At 43.6% G+C, this 19,065-nt stretch overlaps 1 protein-coding gene across 10 annotated transcripts in view; it reads right to left on the bottom strand.

Annotated features, from left to right (window-relative positions):
- Positions 1-15,102, bottom strand: part of MTHFD1L (methylenetetrahydrofolate dehydrogenase (NADP+ dependent) 1 like) — a 163,182-nt gene extending 148,080 nt beyond the window's left edge. For 3 of the 10 annotated variants that reach the window (XR_008992727.1, XM_057489106.1, XM_057489107.1), the window contains exons 1-7: positions 14,695-15,088; positions 8,604-8,688; positions 7,432-7,482; positions 7,289-7,342; positions 3,885-4,009; positions 2,559-2,659; positions 1,703-1,839 (exon numbers count right to left, since the gene is read on the bottom strand). Coding sequence is in view for 6 of the 10 variants with exons in the window: in XM_057489106.1 (XP_057345089.1) it covers positions 1,703-1,839; positions 2,559-2,659; positions 3,885-4,009; positions 7,289-7,342; positions 7,432-7,482; positions 8,604-8,688; positions 14,695-14,915 (774 nt within the window). In the remaining 4 variants the exon portion in view is untranslated. Of the gene's footprint in view, positions 1-1,702; positions 1,840-2,558; positions 2,660-3,884; positions 4,010-7,288; positions 7,343-7,431; positions 7,483-8,603; positions 8,689-14,694 lie in introns of all 10 variants that reach the window. The other 7 variants (XR_008992729.1, XR_008992730.1, XR_008992728.1 and 4 more) reach the window with 6 other exon arrangements.
- Between the last annotated feature and the right edge of the window lie 3,963 nt (positions 15,103-19,065).

Raw genomic sequence — 19,065 nt, forward strand, 5'->3', positions numbered from 1 at the left:
ACACATATAGTGCTGCTTGTAGATCTTATATGAGTGGTATTACATGAACTATATCCTTCTGCAACTTGTTTTTTTTTCAATAATGCTCTTTTTAAAAATTCTTCCATGTTGATATGTGTAGTTTTCTTCAAAACTCTTGTTTTTGTCCTTGTGCATTCATATAAATTTTAGAATCAGCTTGTCAAATTCTACAAAACAATTAGTGTCAGTATTTTGATTCATATTATAGATTAATTTGGGGAGAACTACTATCTCTTTAAGATATTGAGACTTCTCATCCACAAACTATGTTATTTCTGCTTTTATTTGGGTCTCCTTAATGACTTTCATCAAGATTATATCATTTCTTACAAAAGATCAGCAATGACTTTTGTTAAATATATTCCTAGCTACCTATATTCTCTTTGTATTTTTTTCCCCAAAAATTGATTTCTACCTGTAGGTGTTGTGTTTAGAAATGCAACTGGTTTTTGCAGGTTAATCTTATATCCAAGAACCCAGCTGAACTCATGAATTCTCATGTATTTTAATATACTCTTTCGGGCTTTTGCTGTAGACAGTCATACCACTTAGGCCTGATGACAGTTTGGTGTCTTCCTTTCCAATCTTACAGGTTTTCTTCCTTTCTTTCTTCCCATTACCACATTATCTAGGAATTCCCCCACAATGCTGATTAGGAGTACTGATAACAGATACCTGTATCTTTCCTAATTTTAAAAGAAAAGTTTCTAATATTTCACTATTAAATGAGATACTTGCTCTAACTTTTATTGATGTGCTTTCAGGTTAAGGAATTCTTTTAAATTTCTAGTCTAAGAGATTATTCAGGAAAAAATCATAATGGATACTAGATTTAATCAAATGACTTTTCTGCATCTACTGTGGTGACAGTATAATTTTTAATGTGATAATGTGGTGAATTACATTAAAAGACTTTAATCGATTTTCTGATGTTAAACCACCCTTCAAATCTTATCATCCCAAACTGGCGCTGGATTTGGTTTTCTAATATTTTGCAAATGATTATTTATTTCCCCTATGTTTATAGGTAAAATTGGCCTGCGATGGCCCTTTAGCAGGTGGTCTTTGTCTGGTTTGGGCACTCATAAAATGAGCTGAGAAGTCTTCTTTTGCTGTTCTCCAGAACAGAAAAAAAGACTTATCTGTTTTGGGCTGTGGTAGAACTCATTTATAAAACTACCTCCTGTTTTTTTTATTTGCTTTGTTTGGTGGGTAGACTGATTCAATATCTTTAATATATAGAAGTCTATTCAGTTTTACTGAAATCTATTTTGTAAGCTACAGTTTCTAGGCAAGTTTTCCTTTTATACCAATTTTCAAATTTACCAGCATAAAGCTGTTCATATGCTCCTTTTAAAAAAACTAAAAACTAATGTTTGTTTCTCTGTTTATGTCTCCTTGCCCATTCCTAACATTGCTGGTGATCTCTCTTTGTGTCTTGATTATTTTGGCTAGTGGTATGTCTATTTTACTAGCCTTTCCCAAGAACCAACTTTGGCTTTGTTGATGATCTCTCAATACATTTACTATTTCTTTAATCTCTGCTCTTCATTGTTTTCATCTTTTGAGGTTTTATGCTGTTCTTATTTCCTACATTAAATGGCTGACCTATACATTTCTAGTCCTTTTCCTTTTCTAACATGAGCATTAAACATATGTTTCCCACCTGAGAGATACTTACCTTGCTCTGAAGCTGAGGTGCTTTCCACTGGGAGCTCATTGTCATGGACCCTTTTCTCTGGAACAGGCATTGTATGGCAGCTTCGAAAGACCCATGAGCTCCTATTACCAAGATCTTCTTTCCATCTAAGTTGACACCTACCCACCAAATGGAAATTTAGTATTATAACCAGAAATTCAGAGCTCTCCTCCCATGTAGCTTTAACCCAAGGATAAATAACCTTTTAAAATTTGGCCCTCTGAGCATCATCCTACAATGACTACAAGCCATAACTTACTTTTTCTTTGTGGATTTCATAGCAGAGTGACTTGAGAATCATCACTCTGATAAATCCGTAAGACAGAAAAACAGCATATGCATTGGCTCATAGATTTGAGCTTAATGGCTGTCTTACAAATACGTCTTGAAAATTGATGAATTATTTATTTCTATGTAACTGACACAGAGTGCAAGGTCAAGGGGAGGATGATGGAAGTTACATACGGCTCACTGATTAATCCCTAGGTTTCTACTCCCTAAACTGCAGCTTCCTCACGTAAGTTTTAAGTGTAAGTCTTACCCAAGTCTACATATTGACAGCTTTGAGAAGTTGGAACTTGAAACTTCTCCCATTGTGGTTATTTTAACTGTTACCTGACAGAAGCTGAGAGCTTGTTTAGTACTCATCTTTACCAGTTTCTCTTTTAAAAAAATATGCCATATTTGTGTCTCTCCAAAGATGAGAAAAATAAGGAAAGCTGACACTGAAATCCCTTCCATGTTTCAATGCGAATGTTTCAGAAACAAATCCTTGTTAACAAATTATGTATGATGCCAATAAATAGAAAACAGCAGCATTTCTGAAGGAGCACCATACCTGACTTTTCAAGAAGTTCAGTTACAGCTCTGGCCACAGGTGAAATGAAGCACTCATGAGCATCCCCACGGACCAACTTTCCCAGGTTTATATCTGTCACTCTGAATCCGAAAATAAGGGAAATAGTAAGGCAAACTCACTGGTTTGTAATTCACATGTATTAATCCCAAATAACATCCAAGTCAATGTTTGATAGAATGTACTAAATAACTAAACATAAATTAAAGAGTGGACAGGAATAAAGGCCATTAGCTTCTTAGAGCAGTCCCTCAGGAAACGGCACTGTGGTCCCTACGAGCTGGGATGACATTGAGTGTTCTGGTTCTGCTTGGATAGCAGGACCACAGCGAAAGGTCATGCAGGGCTTGACTGCACAGCTCCAGAGAGCTCCAAGCAATGGCCTATGTGGAATGGCGCCCCTTGAAGTGTCCAATGCTATGGTCCTATAGCTGTCCCTTATTCTGCCTAAGCTACCTGCCATGTCAGCCCCTTCCAGGATTTTAAGCCAATCAGTCCAGAATTGCCTGATTTCCAGTGAGGTCATCTGCATAAGACCCCCTGCTCCTAAGGAAAGATGACCTTATTTGAAACAATCCCTAATTCCTTCTTTTGCCAATAACTTTTTGCCCCATCCTCCTGTCTATAAAAACCTTTCATTTTGTATAACTCTGTGGAACATATCTCTACTTGCTACATGGATGCTGCCCGATTCATCAGTCAGTTAATAAAACCAATTAGGTCTTCAAATTCACTTGACTGAATTGTTTTTTAACAGGCCTATGAATGGCAGTATTTCTGCCCCATGAAGGACCATGCTAGGATGTGAGTCAAAAGCCAGGATCAAGGCACCTGATATTTATAGTTTTTCCCTCAAATCTCAAATAGAACCTTATGTTATGAACAAAAGCGCTTGTTTTGTTTTTCTCAATTGGCCTGGGAATAAGGCAGAATATGGGACTGCTGGTGAATCAGGTCTCTGGGTTTTTTTCTCTGGTCTGGTGGCAGAATTACCAAGGAAAAGCCGTTCGAAGAGGGAGTGCTGGGCAAGGATGCGTTAAGTCAGGCAGGGACTTACCAAATGAATATGATAGGGTAAGGAGATTATTTCCAAAATGGCACCCAAGCACTACAAAAGGGTAAATGTATTTTCCAAAATATAACTTTGTTAGGTGTAACTTAAGTACTCAAACTCCTGAAATATTTTTAATGATTTCTTTCATCTCTCAATTACTGATATAGTTAAAATGGTGAAATTAAAAAAAAAAATTACAGTAGGAAAATTCATTTAGCAATAAGGATTGATTGTTTTCTTTTATATCTTCTCACCCATCCACATCTTTTTCTGGTTTCAAGGCATTGAGGACTTTGTTGCTAAATGAGCTCTCAGAGATCTGAAGGGCAAGGCCGTGTACTCTGGAGTCTTCATTAATCTTCAAAATTTCATCTATAATCTAAAGAGAAAAATAACTAAAATCAGTTTTGTGAAAATAAGGCCCAGTGAAAGAAGCTCTCTCTCTCTATATATACACACATAAACCTTTTTCATAAAAATGCATGTTATGGTTTCTCTTTCACTCCTTGTTGAAGACTTGTTGTAAAGCAGAAAGAAGAAGTCTATTTTCTCTTTTCACTGTGTTTATAAGAGTTCAAAAAAAGCAAGGCTGAATTTCTGTAGTTTTCTCAGTCTTCCCTACCACTCTACCCTATGCCAGAAAAGAACAAAGCAAAACAACACAAAAGCTCAACAGCCTGTACGGTCTGGACAGGCAAGAGACAATTCCCTGTCAACAGTCCCACTTGAGCCAAATTCACTGCCAACTTTCAGGGAAGCCAGGAAGCATAAATGTCAGGTGTTCCAGGCTGGCCCAGACAAGCCTGGGTTTCCCACACAATGTATTCAACTAAAGCTTTCTAATCAGGACACCCAAGCAGTCATTACTCAGGCCCTCATATTCTCTGCAGCTTAGGGGTATAGAAAGCATTTCCAGAAGTTTATGATAGATGAACTCTAAGCATAAGTATCTCCTTTTTATAGGAAACACTAAAATATTTCCACTATTTATGAAAAAGACCAAAGGATAGTTTGGGAAGCTAATGTAATACTAATAAGTGGGAAGGTATGTCTCTAAAATTTAAGTGATGCTCTATCCTCTGTTTATTTTACACCAGGGGATAACATCATTAAATGAAATGATCCATTTCACTCAACAATATGATTTGTTCATAAGTAAGAGAGATACTATACTAGCCCATGGCTATAGCTTGCACTACATGGAAGTGCTGGTTTACCATTTTTGTTTCACTGTCTAGCAAACTTCACTATGGTATTTCTACCTGGTAAGGGAAGAAAAAGCCGTTTGACATATAACACTCAGAAAAAACAATTTGTTTCCTTTATTCATTATTCTTTCATTCATTCAACAAATTTTGAATGTTTTGAACACCTACTTACAAGTTCTAAGTAAAAGAAATACAATGTAAATAAAATACCTAGTCTCATGGAGCTTATATATTCTAATGGTAATGACAAACCAAAAATAGTAATAGTATAATTTCTGGAAGTGGTAATGATGTAAAGAAAAATAAAGTAGATTAAGCAGGGTAAAGGTTGAATGGAGTGATGGCAGGTGGGAGGTGGTCAGAGGTGGTGACATCTAAATAGAGCCCAGAATGAAGTGAGGTCTGTCATCACCTCTAAGATTTAGTATAAGCAATAACAACAAAATCTTAACGAACTAAAATCCTTACTCTTCTCCCACATAATACTACTACTACCACCATATGAGTTCAGATGTATCAGAATGTCAAAGAAAAACAGAATAAATGACTCCTTGTCTAAGTCAAGGGGGGAAAAAAAGTCAAGGGCTATCAATACCAGTGGCAAAATAACTGAAAGAAATGCAAATTCTACTGCAGACAATAGGTGTCCTGCAAATAGACAACAAATTTCTCTGCTTTTTGTTATACTGGTATGACAGGTATCAATATTTTAATATATTACAATATTTAATACAATATGAATGTGGCAGAAACTCTTTGCCCAATATCCAGTTTCCCTTTTCCTTAGTAATAAACTCTGTAGTTTTTAGCTGTGATAATAAATGACCTAAGGCCAGCTGGTGCAAAGTCTACATTTCCCAGCCTCCCTTGCGTCATGGCCGAGCAATCAGGTTCAGGCCCACGGAATGAAAGCAGAACTGTGACTTTGAGGAACTGCTCCCAAAGAGAAGATATCTGGGGTCCGCCTTTGGTCTTGGTCCTTCCTTTCTTCTTGCTGGTGACAAGAACTTGTTGAACTGAACCCCATGATCTAGGAAAGCAGAGAAGCTTAGGAAATTCCCCCATCCTCTGTGCACTGCAAAGACCCACCTTTCCCCTATGGCTTAGGTAAGGTTCACCAGTAACTCGCTGGTCTACCAGACACAGACCCAGACCCAGCGTATTCCCATTCTTTGTCTCACAAATGATGAGCTTTGCTACCTGGCCCCACTGATCAATCAGAATAAAATGCTCCTCAATCAGACTGGGTTTGACTGACTAGCAACCTCCTTCCCAGGTTGCTAACAAACTCTGGCCCACCCTCAGCCTGGTGAGCCAGAGAACAGGCTGGCTGCAGTGTGAAGCTTTCCGGACCTACTACCCCATCAAGCCACCCTTTCACCCCATTGCTCACAAGGGCTCTTTCTAGCCTTCTCCACCCCTCCCTATAAATGCAAATCCCTTCAACCTAACTCAGAAGCTTATAGGTCTCAGAGCACTCTTCCTACTGCAATCATCCCTTTCTCCATCTTGCAGTCATCATTTCCAATTATGCCTCTCCTTCCTGAAGGCTGGACTTATTTTTTATTTGATGCTGGCTATGATGTGGCTGTGACACACAGAGGCGAATTGCCATCCTGCGTAGGAGGCAGCCAACAAACACAGCAGAGCAGCAAGACCGAAGGAGCCTGAGATTTTTGACGCAGTGGCACCAGCCAGGAGGGACTGCCTGCTTCTGACCTTCGTTCATGTACGAGAGAAGTTAACTTCTGTGTTACTGCAGATGCTGCTGTGTGAGGTTTGCCTATCATTGGAAATCAAACTGAATCTTCACAGCCCAGTCTGAAGTAAAGCTGGCCATGGGACCAGATACTGGCTTGGCCCCTGGTCCAGTTTCCTCACTGCTACTTCTGGGGATGGCCGCGTCTCTGAGCTGGAGATGAGGCTGAGATGGCTGTCACGCCCTGCGGCAGAAACAACCGAGTCACACGCAAGAGCAGCAAGAGGATCCTCTGCATGTTTTCTATCAGCGGTCCCAAAGCACCATGGGAGGATTCAGAGACCGTTAGCCTGAGAAGGCCCCTGAAGATTATCTCCTCCTATTCCTTTATTTTGTTGATAAGGCAACTATGACCCAGAGAAGCCAAAGGACAAACAACCTGTCAGGACAGAGACAAGCCAGAACTAGTCCTCCAGACACTGAAAGCTGGACAACATCCACTAGAAGACGCTGTTACCATAGCTGAACAAACACAACCAAAGTCACTAAGTCCTAGCTCATCTTCAAAGGACACATACAAGAGACAAAGAGATCAGGAGCATTTTTGCTAGAGGAAAAAGTAAACTCTTCCCTATAAAAGTTTAGCCACAAGAAAGGCTGATCTGTTCCACTGACAGCTAAGAGGTGCTAGCAGCTACGTTAGGTCTAAGGATAAAGCAAAATAAGGATTCCAGGGCTCTGGTGTAATTACCTCATCCTCGCCGCTATCTGGAGGAAGGCAAATGTGAGTGATGTTCAGGCCAGCCTGAAAAGGGAACACAGGTGATTGTGTCACTGTAAGGGAACGAAGTGTCAAAAAATTACAATGAATTTTTAGAATTCAACCATGCTCACCTCCTCTGCCAAATTCTGGTTGATTTCCTGCATCAAGTTATCACCACCTGCCTTAGGAGGGGAGAGGAAGGAGGAGAATGTAACAAGAGTCTTGAAAAGGAACAAAATATAACAGAGACTAACTCTCTGAGGATAAATTATGTAATTACAAAGATGATAAGGAAATACAGAAAGAATCTTACTGCTCATAAAAGGCAACAAATAGCGGTGTCAGTTTCTCAGGCTTTCAAATTGTGTCACTTTAAAAAAAAATGACAGCCTTCATAGGACACAGAGCCACCCAGCCGGCACTCCTTCCTAAGGGGACACCCGGCACAGGGGTTTAGATGACTTGCCCGTAGGTGGGAGGCAATCAAGTAAGCAAGCAGAATCGGAGGCCAGGCTCCTGACCCACTTTTCTTTCTACTCTTCTTGCTCACTATCTTTGTAGGGGATGTGGAGACAGATCCAAAAATGCAGGTGACCTGAGCACAGCCCTGGGGTCTTGAATATCACAGATGGAACCAGAGGCTATTTCTCTACAGTAAGTGTGTGGTGCCCAAAACGACAGTAGCAGCCCAACAGCTGTGCTGTCAGCTCACAGGCGGGGCTCACCTCATCGCCTGCCTGTACCTGCCGTCCCACGTGTACTAACAAGATGGCAAACAGAGCCAGACAGAGTTGGCAATGGAAAGGCCACAGCCAGACGATGCACATGGAATGCAAAGTCTTGTGACATGTACTGACTTTTGGCCCTTCAAGCTTATGGCAGGTTCTAAAAGATTTAGTAGTAAGAGCACTAAATACCATGTCTCATCCACAGAAACAAAGGGTCACTTTTGCCACCTTCAAATTACATTTGATAAGCACTGGCGAGCACACTTAGACCACAATACATCCTGCATTAGGCAGCTTCTGTGGGCACTTACCTCCTGACCTCTGAACGTTACCCACCCCAAAGGGGAAAGATGCAGAGGAAGACATGCTCAAGCAGGGTGGTGCCTAACCGGGACCCCCTGGAAGCAAAGGGGCCAGAGGAAGGGGGAAGAGATGGCATTTCCAGCTGCACCCTCTCCCCTCGGAGAAACCCCAACGGGACTTCTGTGACAGGAAAGGCAGCTGGGCTTGTATAGTTATCTTCTAAACTGAAAGGCATCCTAAAATAGGAGGACCGAACCCTGTTCTCAACTTACCTGAATAATTGCAAGAACCGGCTTAAAGGTAGGGTTTTTTTCTTGTAATAAACCCAGAACTTCTTTTGAATTCTGAATGACTTCTCTACATTGAGAAAGAAAAACACGTACATAGTCATGTTTTGTTAATGATAGGAAGGACGGATATAACACATTTTCTTAGACAGTTTGTTATGGTAAGTGAAAATAATTAGAGAATAAAAGGCCACACTCCAAGTGTCAAAGCATGGAGGGGAGGGGCAGGGCACGTCATGAAATACCAGCACAGTGTGAAATGTGGCAATCTAATTTTAACAATCAGCAGAGGTAAACAAACTAGAAGTTAATGGTCTTTTTCTGGGGGGGGAATTTTTCTCTTGTCTTTTCCAAGTATACTGTAATAAAAATTTGGGGTTTTTCAGTAATCCCGTCCTCCACCATATCCCCTCACCAGAAAAAGTCTGGGGACTAAGGGGAAAGCAAATCTTGGTGGGGGGTAGGGTAGTGAAGACAGGAGATTGGGGAGGGGGCCTTGCTGTCAGATAAGAAGTGGCAGGTCAGGATGAATCCCAGGCCCCAGGGTTTAGAGGGATGAGAGGAAGAGGAGGGAAAGGGATGCGGCAAAAACACAGGAGATGCATTGGGACTGGCTAGTAGTCTCTCCCAAGGCCTCTGAGGGGGACAGCCTCACTCCCCCATCCTCCTGCCCCCCTACAGGCTGCATCTGGACTTCCTGCAAGTCCCATTAGGGACTTAGCACCCCTGGGAGGAGGCAAAGGGAGAGCCAGCCCAGGGCAGGGCAGACCTAGAGAATACGGAACAAGTCAGGCTCCTTCCTCAGTGTTCTGGGACGAGCACTTTCAGAGAGGGCCTTCACCACCAGCGTTCGAAACGCCCCTCACTTCTTTGTTTCATATTAGACAAAGGTGCAGCAAGTCAGTACCTAAGCCCCAGTGTTAAGACCATCTTTAAATTCAGTTCCTATCTCCCAAAGGGCCTTGAGTGCACATAACAGCTTTCAAACAATGCAAAGTGAAATTCCACCCAGATACCATCAGCAATAAATGGCCAAGGGCAAAAAGGCATTGGTTAGCTTCTCCCCGTTTTCAGAGAGGAAGCTGAGGAATGTAACTGGAGGAACTGCTCTTAATAGGTGGATGACGAGAGAGGCCTGCTGAGAAGATGGGGCCTGCTCAGAGGCTTCAAAACTCTCAACCAGGATGAGCCTTCCCACTGTCCCTGGGCTAGAAGAGACAGGATACTGAAGGGGGGCATGCACATGTTTTGACCTGTAAGATTTTCATTTGTTCTGTTTTCAAACACCTAGGATAAAACAACTTCCTTAGCAAAAAACCATTATTGTGTCAAATAGGGACTGTAAGTACAAGTTTACATATCACCTTATAAACAAGCACTAAATCTTCTGCTCAATGTGTGCCTGAGGGCCATGTGCTGGGCTGTGTCCTGCCTTTTATGACTGCTAATTTGGGCCAAGTTGGGTCCTTATCTAGTCAGGAAGGCCCTGGAGCATGGGTCCCAAGTGGTTATATGTGCGTTACTCATTATTGGGGTTTCTTGTTATTCTTAGAGTGACTTGAAGAGCAAACAAGAAAGGAGTTGCCAGGTTCAATAAATCTAAAAAGCAGCATAAATGTTTCTAATCAGCGATTTCCCCACCTTCCTGCAGGAGGGAGAGAAAAGTTGCCACATCAACTTCCAGTTGGAAGGAATGTGTGACTCTAGCTGGACTGCCATGTGGGGGTAAAACTCAAAACTGTATTATCACAAAGACAACTTACTAATAATTGAAGCCACCATCATCAGCTTTATAATAATTAGCGTCATTACTATTAGACTTAAGTATCTGCTACCATTGACTGCGTAGCCTCCATTTGGTCTCCCTTTGACCATCTGTGAAATAATGGAAATTTGCTGGAAATATGGCTGCCAGGATAATGACCACATTTCTCAGCCTCCCTTGCAGATAAGCTGTGGCCACACCAAGGAGTCTGGGAGGCAACAGCTCACAGGGTTACTGAAAATCACCAATTCAAGTACATCCCTGAATGCAGAGTCTATTAATAATATTCTACATTTCAACTCTTTAACTTTTCCAAAGGCAAAGGAGGTACTCATGAATAAATGAATATAATAAGGATTTCCACACAATCTTTTCCAAAGATAACCATCAGTATTCTGAGACATCATCCAGGTTGAAAGCACCACACAGCAGTTGAATAAACTATTGCCTGGCAATGAGTAGATATATTCAACCTGATCGTAACAGTAGTAATGGTAAAACTCACAACATGGCTTATACTAGTGAGTACTTCCTATGAATACTTTCATGCATTTTCCTCTTCTTTAATAAAATTCTGAGTTTTAGCTGCACATGGTCACCCAGCTGGAAAGCACATTTCCCAGTCCTGTCTGCAGCTTGATGGGATCACATGAGTACCTTCTGGCTAATAGGTTGTGAGCACTGGCCAGGAGGCGAGGGATGTGTGGCTAAGAGGAAAGGTGCACCAGCAGCTTGACTCCCTTTCCCTCTTGCTAGCTGGGAGGCCAGGCCAGCTAGCTGCCTTTTACTCAGAGTGCGAGCAATCAATAAGCAGACATCATAGGGTCATCCTACCTTCACTGGACTGCCTCCCCATGGACAGGAATGCCCACAGTATTTGGGGGTTTCTTTATTGAAGCAGCCTAGCTGATTTCCTTCTTACTCACAGGCCTGATCTGGGAGCTTTAATCTTATTTACTGTGTTAAGTACAATTTATGATAGAGAACGAAAGACATACTATTATTTTATAAACCACTATGAAAGAAAAAAATTGCTACCAGTTAAATTACATGTCATAGTTTCATCTTAGCACAGTGCTTACTTGTAACTGCCAAAAGAATTTTTAGACTTAGACTTTAAAAAAATTTTCTATTGTGGGTAAAATTGCAGTATTTCCAGAATCTCTCACCTGGCCTTAGTGTATATCCATATCAATAGGTGTTTGCAAGGGGTGGAGAGAAAACAGTCCATCTCCATATCAACAGATGATTACAAGGGGGAGTGACGGCATATCTGGACTAGAGAGGTTGGGTGGGGACCCTTTTCACAGCCTGGTCATGAGAGACACGAGACAGCAGAAGTGGACGACAGCTTATAAGCAATAAACAGGTTTCTCCCACTTTATTTCTCCCTTTGACTGACTGCGGTTTCAAAGGTAATTTGCCCTGGGCTGTGAACATATTTCCTCCCTGGAGTTACATCTATAAACCACTTACATATGGACATCAAAAGGAAAACATACCAAACTGGGATATTCCTAAAATCTTTAGAGGATCTGACTCTTCTGAGTGACTTTTCTGACTCAGAAGTCCCTGCTAGCATTTTTATTTTCCCTACATCCCATCAAGAGCATCAGAGATACAGCATTTCTTGAAAGACTGCATCGTTTTTGTTCTTGGCGTTTTCATTAAGTTCCTAACACCCATTCTGCAAGTTTTGATGCTGGAGCTTTCCTAATTCTACCAGATGTCGATGGAGTTGTCAGACACCAACCAGAAATCACTGCCTTCTGTGACTTGTTGACAGTAATACTGGCGGTTATGGCTACCTTGTCACACCACCAGAAATGACAGGGCATTATGCTTTTGAGGGAGCTTATTCTTTAACTTTCCTGATATGTGTCCATGAAATAAGTCCAGAACTAACATACAAAGGTTCCTGGACATCTATTTCAGCTTAGTTCACATAACTGCCTCCCACCCCGACCCCCACCCCCTTTACTCCAAGTCCTGGCAGCATCACTTGGAGGGAAGTTTTGTTAAATGATGCATATACGTCGATTAAAGTTAAGATGATGTGTAGGGATGTGCCCGAGTTCCCACAGGCACAGGTAAGGACAATATGCTGTGACTGCCACCTGCCCAAGAGCGGTTGTAAGGCACAATCAATTCAAAGTACAGTTTGGGAAATATCAAAAATATGCTTCATAGGATACATCACTGGAGTACAGCAATGTCCACAGCAACCTTTAAGTAGGTGATATTATGGTTTCCATTTTGCATATGAGGAATAGAGATGACACAGCTTTGCCTGTGCTCTGGCAAGCTAGGAAGTGGTAAAATTATATTTAAAGCAAAACCAGTCTCTCAATCATTATCCTATGAAGCAGTAATTTATTGTACAATTCTTCTTTCTTCTAGTTTAGAACAGGAGCTGGAGCCATCAAACTATGGCCCACCAGCTAAGAATGGCTTTTACATTTTTGAATGGTTAAAAAAAATCAAAACAGTATTTTGTGGCATGTGAATATTATTTGAAGTTCAAATGTCAGTATCCATAAATACAATTTTGACTTTCACCAATAAAAAAATTATGAAAATTTGTTTTTTCTTAGATGAAATTACCTACATAATAGCTTCTATTTTGCCTCATCCTGTAAAACGTAAAATATTTACTATCTAGTCCTTGACAGAAAAGTTTGCCAAGCCTTGGCTTAGAGTGCTGTAAAAACAAAAAATAAGAGCCGACATTTGTTGAGGGCTTAGTCGGTGACAGTTCCTGGACTGTGTATGCATTTGGTCTGTGTTCGCTCATGTAATATAATCCTTTCCATGAGCCTTTGGGGTAGACCATCATTTCCCCATTGTTGTGATGGAATGGAGCCTGGCTAGTCCAGTGCAGCAGGATCCTAACCCTGGCCTCACAGGGACTCTTCTACTCATTTTGAAGCCATGGCTTTACATGAAAGAACATGCATGAATGAAACCCACCAGTAACTCCAAATCTTGAGTGATTCATTCACCCATGACATCAGAAGTCCCTACCCTATATCAGGCACTCTTTCCAGTAGGAAGGATCTAGCAGCGAAGGAGAGACAAGACCCCTGACCCCACAGAGCCTTCATTCCAGGTGGGGGAGACGGACACTAAATTAACAAAGAAGTCTCAAGGTTAAGAGCTATCCGGAAAATAAAACAGGGTGATGAGTCACTCGTTCTGCCTCCTGTGCTGTCTTCAGACGCTGCCCCATCACGACGAGCTCAGCTGTACACTGGCTAAGATCTAAAGACTGGAAGAGACCTAAATTAACTTCAACATTCAGAAAGAGGATAAACTAAACAAATGGATTCTTAGAGTCATCACCACATCAAAAGAGCCTGGGAAACAGAAGGAGGTAAAAGACAATCACCTTTAGAATAATGAAGGAGAGAAGGAAAAAGGAGGGTGTGAGGGGCTGGAGGGGGAACGTGGCACGCTGGGGCTAGGAAGTTTAGTCCGGGGTGGGGAGCCAGGCAAGGGCCTCCCACCGCCGCAGCTGTGTCCTGAGCGCTCCGCTCCCCGCGGCCGAGGTCCCCAGTTAACACGCTTCTCCAGGAAAGGCCTGTCGGGCTTCCTCCCCTCTTCCCCAGGAGGGCCGGGCAGGAATGGGGGAGGCGCGTGGGGGTGGGGGGCGAGGGCTCCCGAGGTTCTGCGCTGGGGGTTCCTCGCCGCCCGTGCGGTGATGCTGGGGACCGTGAGCCCCGACTTCTCGGGCCGCATTCTGCTCATTATCACGGGCCCGGCTCCACGTTGACTGGTCCAGAAAAGGATTATGTAGCTCAAAACACACGCTCTCCCACTCGCAGGAGGTCGCGGGCTTTGGGGAGGCGGCACGCCTGGCCCCAGGGTAAGCCGAAGGCAGCCAGCGGTGCGGACGGAGCCCTGTTCCGGGGCCCGGGAGCCCACGGCGTCCCCTGGCGCCCCAGCGCGGTCCCCGCCGACCGCGGCGCGCGCCCCCTCTCTTTCCGGCTCCCGCCCCGGCCGCGCCGCCCCCTTCCCGCCCTGGCCGCGCCCGCGCCGGGGCCCCGGAGCCGCCGTCTGTGGCCCACGTGGAGCGGCGCGCGTAGCAAGCCGCTCGCCGGGGATGCTCGCGCTCGCCGCCCCGCCCACCGCCCGCTCGCGCGGCACGTCCGGCACGTTCAGCCCGTCCTCTCCGGGCTCCCGCCCCCGGCCACCCGCGCCCCCGAACGGCTTGGGATCAAGCACGTGCGGCCCCGGGCCCCGCCGAGGCCTGGGCGCGCCGGCCACCCCACCTCCGAGGGGCACGTACGGCCGCGAGCGCCGGACACCCACCTGACGATGGAGCCCCGAGCCGGGGGCGCCAGGCTGCCCGGGCCGCGGCTGCTCCCGGCCTGGGAGTCTTGCAGCCGCCGCGGCCCGAGCGGGCCTTTCCCGCCGCCACAGCCGCCGCTGCCGCTGCTGGCGCGACAGGGCGCTCGGGAGCGGCGCGGCGGGCCCGGGGGCCGCAGCGGGCGGCGGAGCTGGCGCAGGAAGAGCGGCAGGCGCGCGCTCATGGCGCGGCGGGGTGGCGGGGGCGAGGGCCGGCAGGTCCTCCCGCGACCGGTGATGCGGCTGCAGAGCAGAGGAGCGCGGCGGCGGCAGGCTCCTGTCCAGGGTGGCGGGGCGGGCGCCAGGCGGAACCCGGCGGGCCGGTGACGGGCCGGCGGCAGGAAGGACAGCCGGATCCGGGGCCCCTAGGGGGCACTGCACCTAGTGGCAGTGACGTTGGGTGGGCGGGGGCCTGCGGGACGTAGGGCAGCTCGTTCGATTTGCCTGGGCGTCAAAAGGGCAGGCTTTCTGGCACTTTCTTGACTAAGAATGGGGCTAGCTAACAGAATCAGGGGGGCTGGGGCATCAGGGGGCTCGAGCCCTGTCCCGAGCCAGTACTTTCTACCTCTGCCTAGGATGCTGCTACCAGCCTGCCTTTGGGAGGCTGTTTGCTTCTGGAAGGGTACATGGCTGTGGTCGGGCTTCGATATCAGGGCTGGAGGTGGCCTACTATGGAGAGAATATCCGCTTTGGCGTTCAAATGCTATGTAGCCTTAGGCGGGTTACTTAAAGTCTGTGAACTTTAGGTGCCTCCGTGAGTTAAAATGAGACACAGAGATAAGGATACACTCGGTTGGCAATCTTATCAGGATTTTTGTTCACAGGTAAAGTGGGAGTAAAACTAGTCCAAATTATAAATACCAGTTTTCCATCAGCTAGACACTATACTAGGTGCTGGAGAGACACCTCATCTAATCTTAAAAATGCATAGATCTTCCTCAGTTTGCAATGGTGCTACCTCCTGATAAACCCATTGTAAATAGAAAATACTGCTAAGTAGAAAATGAATTTAATATACCTAACCTACTGAACATACAGAGCTTAGCTTAGCCTACCTTAACCGTGCTCAGAACACTTACCTTAGCCTACAGTTGGGCAAAATCATCCAACACAAAGCCTATTTTGTAATGTGTTGACAAGCTCACGTAATTTATGGAATATTGGACTGAAAGTGAAAAGCGGAACGGCTGTATATGGGGACAGGGTGGTTGTCAGTGTCTGCGTTGTTTCCCCTTCTGATCCCTGGGTGACGGGAGCTTCCACTGCTGCCAAGGATCATGGGAGAGCATCCTACCGCATGTGGCTAGTCTAGGAAAAGATCAACATTCAAAATTCTAAGTATAATTTCTACTGAATGTGTATTGTTTTTTGCACCATCATACAAGCAAAACTTGTAAGTTGAATGATGAAGTCAGGGGCCATCTATAATGAGTTAAGTATGGTCTTGATTTTCAGCTTTGGAGAAACTGGAGTTTGGCGGAGCTGGGGGTTTGCCTGACTCCAGTGATCACGTTCTTAATCCTATACTTCTCTTCTTAGTACACTTAGTCTTACACTGTGTATCTTTCATGGTAGGGTGATCGCCACATCTGACACATGATGACTTTGGGTGCAGGAATAGCTCACATGTCCTAACCCTGTGATGTAGGTACTACCACCATTTTACATAGGAGGTTACAAAAACACAGGAGTGATGCCTTGTACAAACATAAATATCAGAAAGGAGACTTGAACATCCCATTCACCTACTGCCATAATGATCTTGGGCAAGTCATAAAATCCCTTGGAGACTGATTTGTCTCTATACATTGGGGGCCCTTCGTTTAACAGACATTCAATGGACACTGCTGGACATGCACCACTGGTCTCAAAGATGAGAATCACCCAGTCTGTAGGGAGTGTATGAGAACTCCCTGACCTTCATTTTGCCATGAACCTAAAAGTGCTATAAAAAAAACAAGGTTTAGTTTACCCAGTGTCTGCCCTCCAGAAGTTTCAGTGGTAACTGCCACATTAGCTCATCATCACATTACTGATGACCGCTGACAAGGGTGATATTTAAAAAGACTGTGAAGACCACATACTGTAGGATCCCATTTATAGGAAATGTCCAGAATAGGCAACTCCATAGATAGAGAATACACTAGTGGTTGCTTATGATGAGGCGGTGAGGAGAAGGGGGAATTGCTTTCCAAGGGGAGGAAAATGTTCTCAAATGAACTGTGATGATGGTTGCACAAATCTGTGAATACCCCAGAAATCACTGTGCTTCAGATAAGGGAATTGTATGGTATGTGAATTCTATGCCAATAAAGCTGATAACCAAAAAAAAAAAAGGACTAAGACAAGGTGGTAGGAGTGCTGGGCTTTAATCACTCCTGAGGAGAATCAGAGAAAACACCAGGATTGGATGCTTGAGCTGTGAGCGGTCTTTTATAAAGACTACATACTATTTATTTAATAAAAGACATATAATATTTATTTATAATGTATATAGAAGTGTAAAGGAAAAAAAAAATCACCCAGAACACTATTGCCAAGACATATGGTTAATTTTGATCTCTTTTTATTATAAATTATCCTATAAAACTGCAGCCTTATACTATGTATATAGGTCTCTTCTTCACTTACTGTATCTGACAATGAAATTGGGAAAGGATAGTACTTCATGGTTCTATACTGTAATTTAGGATGTGGATAGACCACAGTGTATTTTACCTTTCCCTGTTGGTGGTTTGATTTGTTTCCGATTTTTGATGTGAGAAATAATGCTGCTCTGAACATCCTTTCATCCGTTTGTTCAGTGACCATGTTTCGAGGGCCTTCTGTGTGGTGCGGGAGGGAGGGGGAGAAGGTGGGTCGGGGGGCCACACCGCGGTGGTCACATTTATCAGTTTCCCTTTGCAGAAGCAGATCTCAGAGAACTCACAATTGATAAAAATGTTCAGTGGGGAAGAAACGGTACAGAGATGTGGAGGATAAACAACACAGCAACATTTTCATATAAAAAAGTAACCCTTCTGATCATTGCAAGGACAAGCATGGCATTTTTTTGAGTTTGGTAGCTTGGCACGGCACAGCAGGATCCAAAGCCTCCCCAGTATCTTACTCTGTATGATGAAAGATTTGAATAGAAAAGATCAAGCTGAAAATGGCACACCTTAAGCCAAACTAACTGGGAACTATAAGTCACAAAAATGAGCTTACGATTGGAAATCCCTAACATGGGAATGTCTCCGGCTTTATGTATATGGATATATATATGCTACAAAACCAGTTTGGAGAAGACACACTGTGGCAGCAGTTCTCAGTCATCACCAAAAGCCCGTGGTGACACACACCTTTAAAGTGATACGCCACATCTTTAAGTTAGATGATGCTTTCAAGTAGCATAATATTCTGAGCCTAGAGGCCATGTTATTTTTTAACTGAATTAATGTTATACTTTCTGATCTTAAAACAATTCTAGGTGAAAGTGAGTTCCGAATTTTAATATTAAGGTAATAAAACATTTTTTAAGTCAGAGAATTATGAGTTATAATAAATACTATTAAGTTCATTAGATGTCCCATACTATAGAAAAATAGTGGAACAAGAGTGGAACACTGTACATGACATATAGGAACATCTTATTTCTTTATAATATTTGACACTTAACTAAGGTCTGTCTCATTCCAGTATGATTCATTGTGATCTTAATATGCAATTTTATTTTTAAAAATCACTTTAAGATCTAGGACCACAAATGCCTGTACTGGTGGAGTTGGTTAAAATATTTAATTCAGTCTCTTCAGGCCTGGTGTGAACACCCATGGATGCCTCTGTCCTGTTTGCCTGCTCGCCCTCTCGGGCCTGGCCCTGAGGTCAACAGCCTGAGCCCCCAGGTGCTCCCATACCACGTGAAAGGTATTGGGGTTCTTACAGGCTCCGAATGTGCACTTAACAGAAGAATAGGAAAGGGAGAAAGATTTACAGAACCGAACTTTAGGATCCTTCTTATTCCCAGGTTTGTTTCATAGGGAAGTGTGATCCCTTTTTGACAGATTTGTCTGAATTTGTTTACCCAAAACTCACACATATATCGGTTTACTTAGGAAAAGTCAACTATACTGAGAGGAAAGGGCTCTGGATGTGGAAGCCCTTGCAAATCCATTCGCTGACATCCTTTCCTTAGTGGACAGAGGTCATTTCAGAGCTCTTCGAGGTAACATTCAAACATATATAAAAAAATATATATATATATTTATATCTGAGGTTAAAATTATATATATCTTATGGATATATATAATGTATAATTATTAAATCATATAATAAATACATTAATACTTATAACAA

This window comes from Manis pentadactyla, chromosome 12, assembly GCF_030020395.1.
Source record: "Manis pentadactyla isolate mManPen7 chromosome 12, mManPen7.hap1, whole genome shotgun sequence".
NCBI lineage: Eukaryota > Metazoa > Chordata > Mammalia > Pholidota > Manidae > Manis > Manis pentadactyla.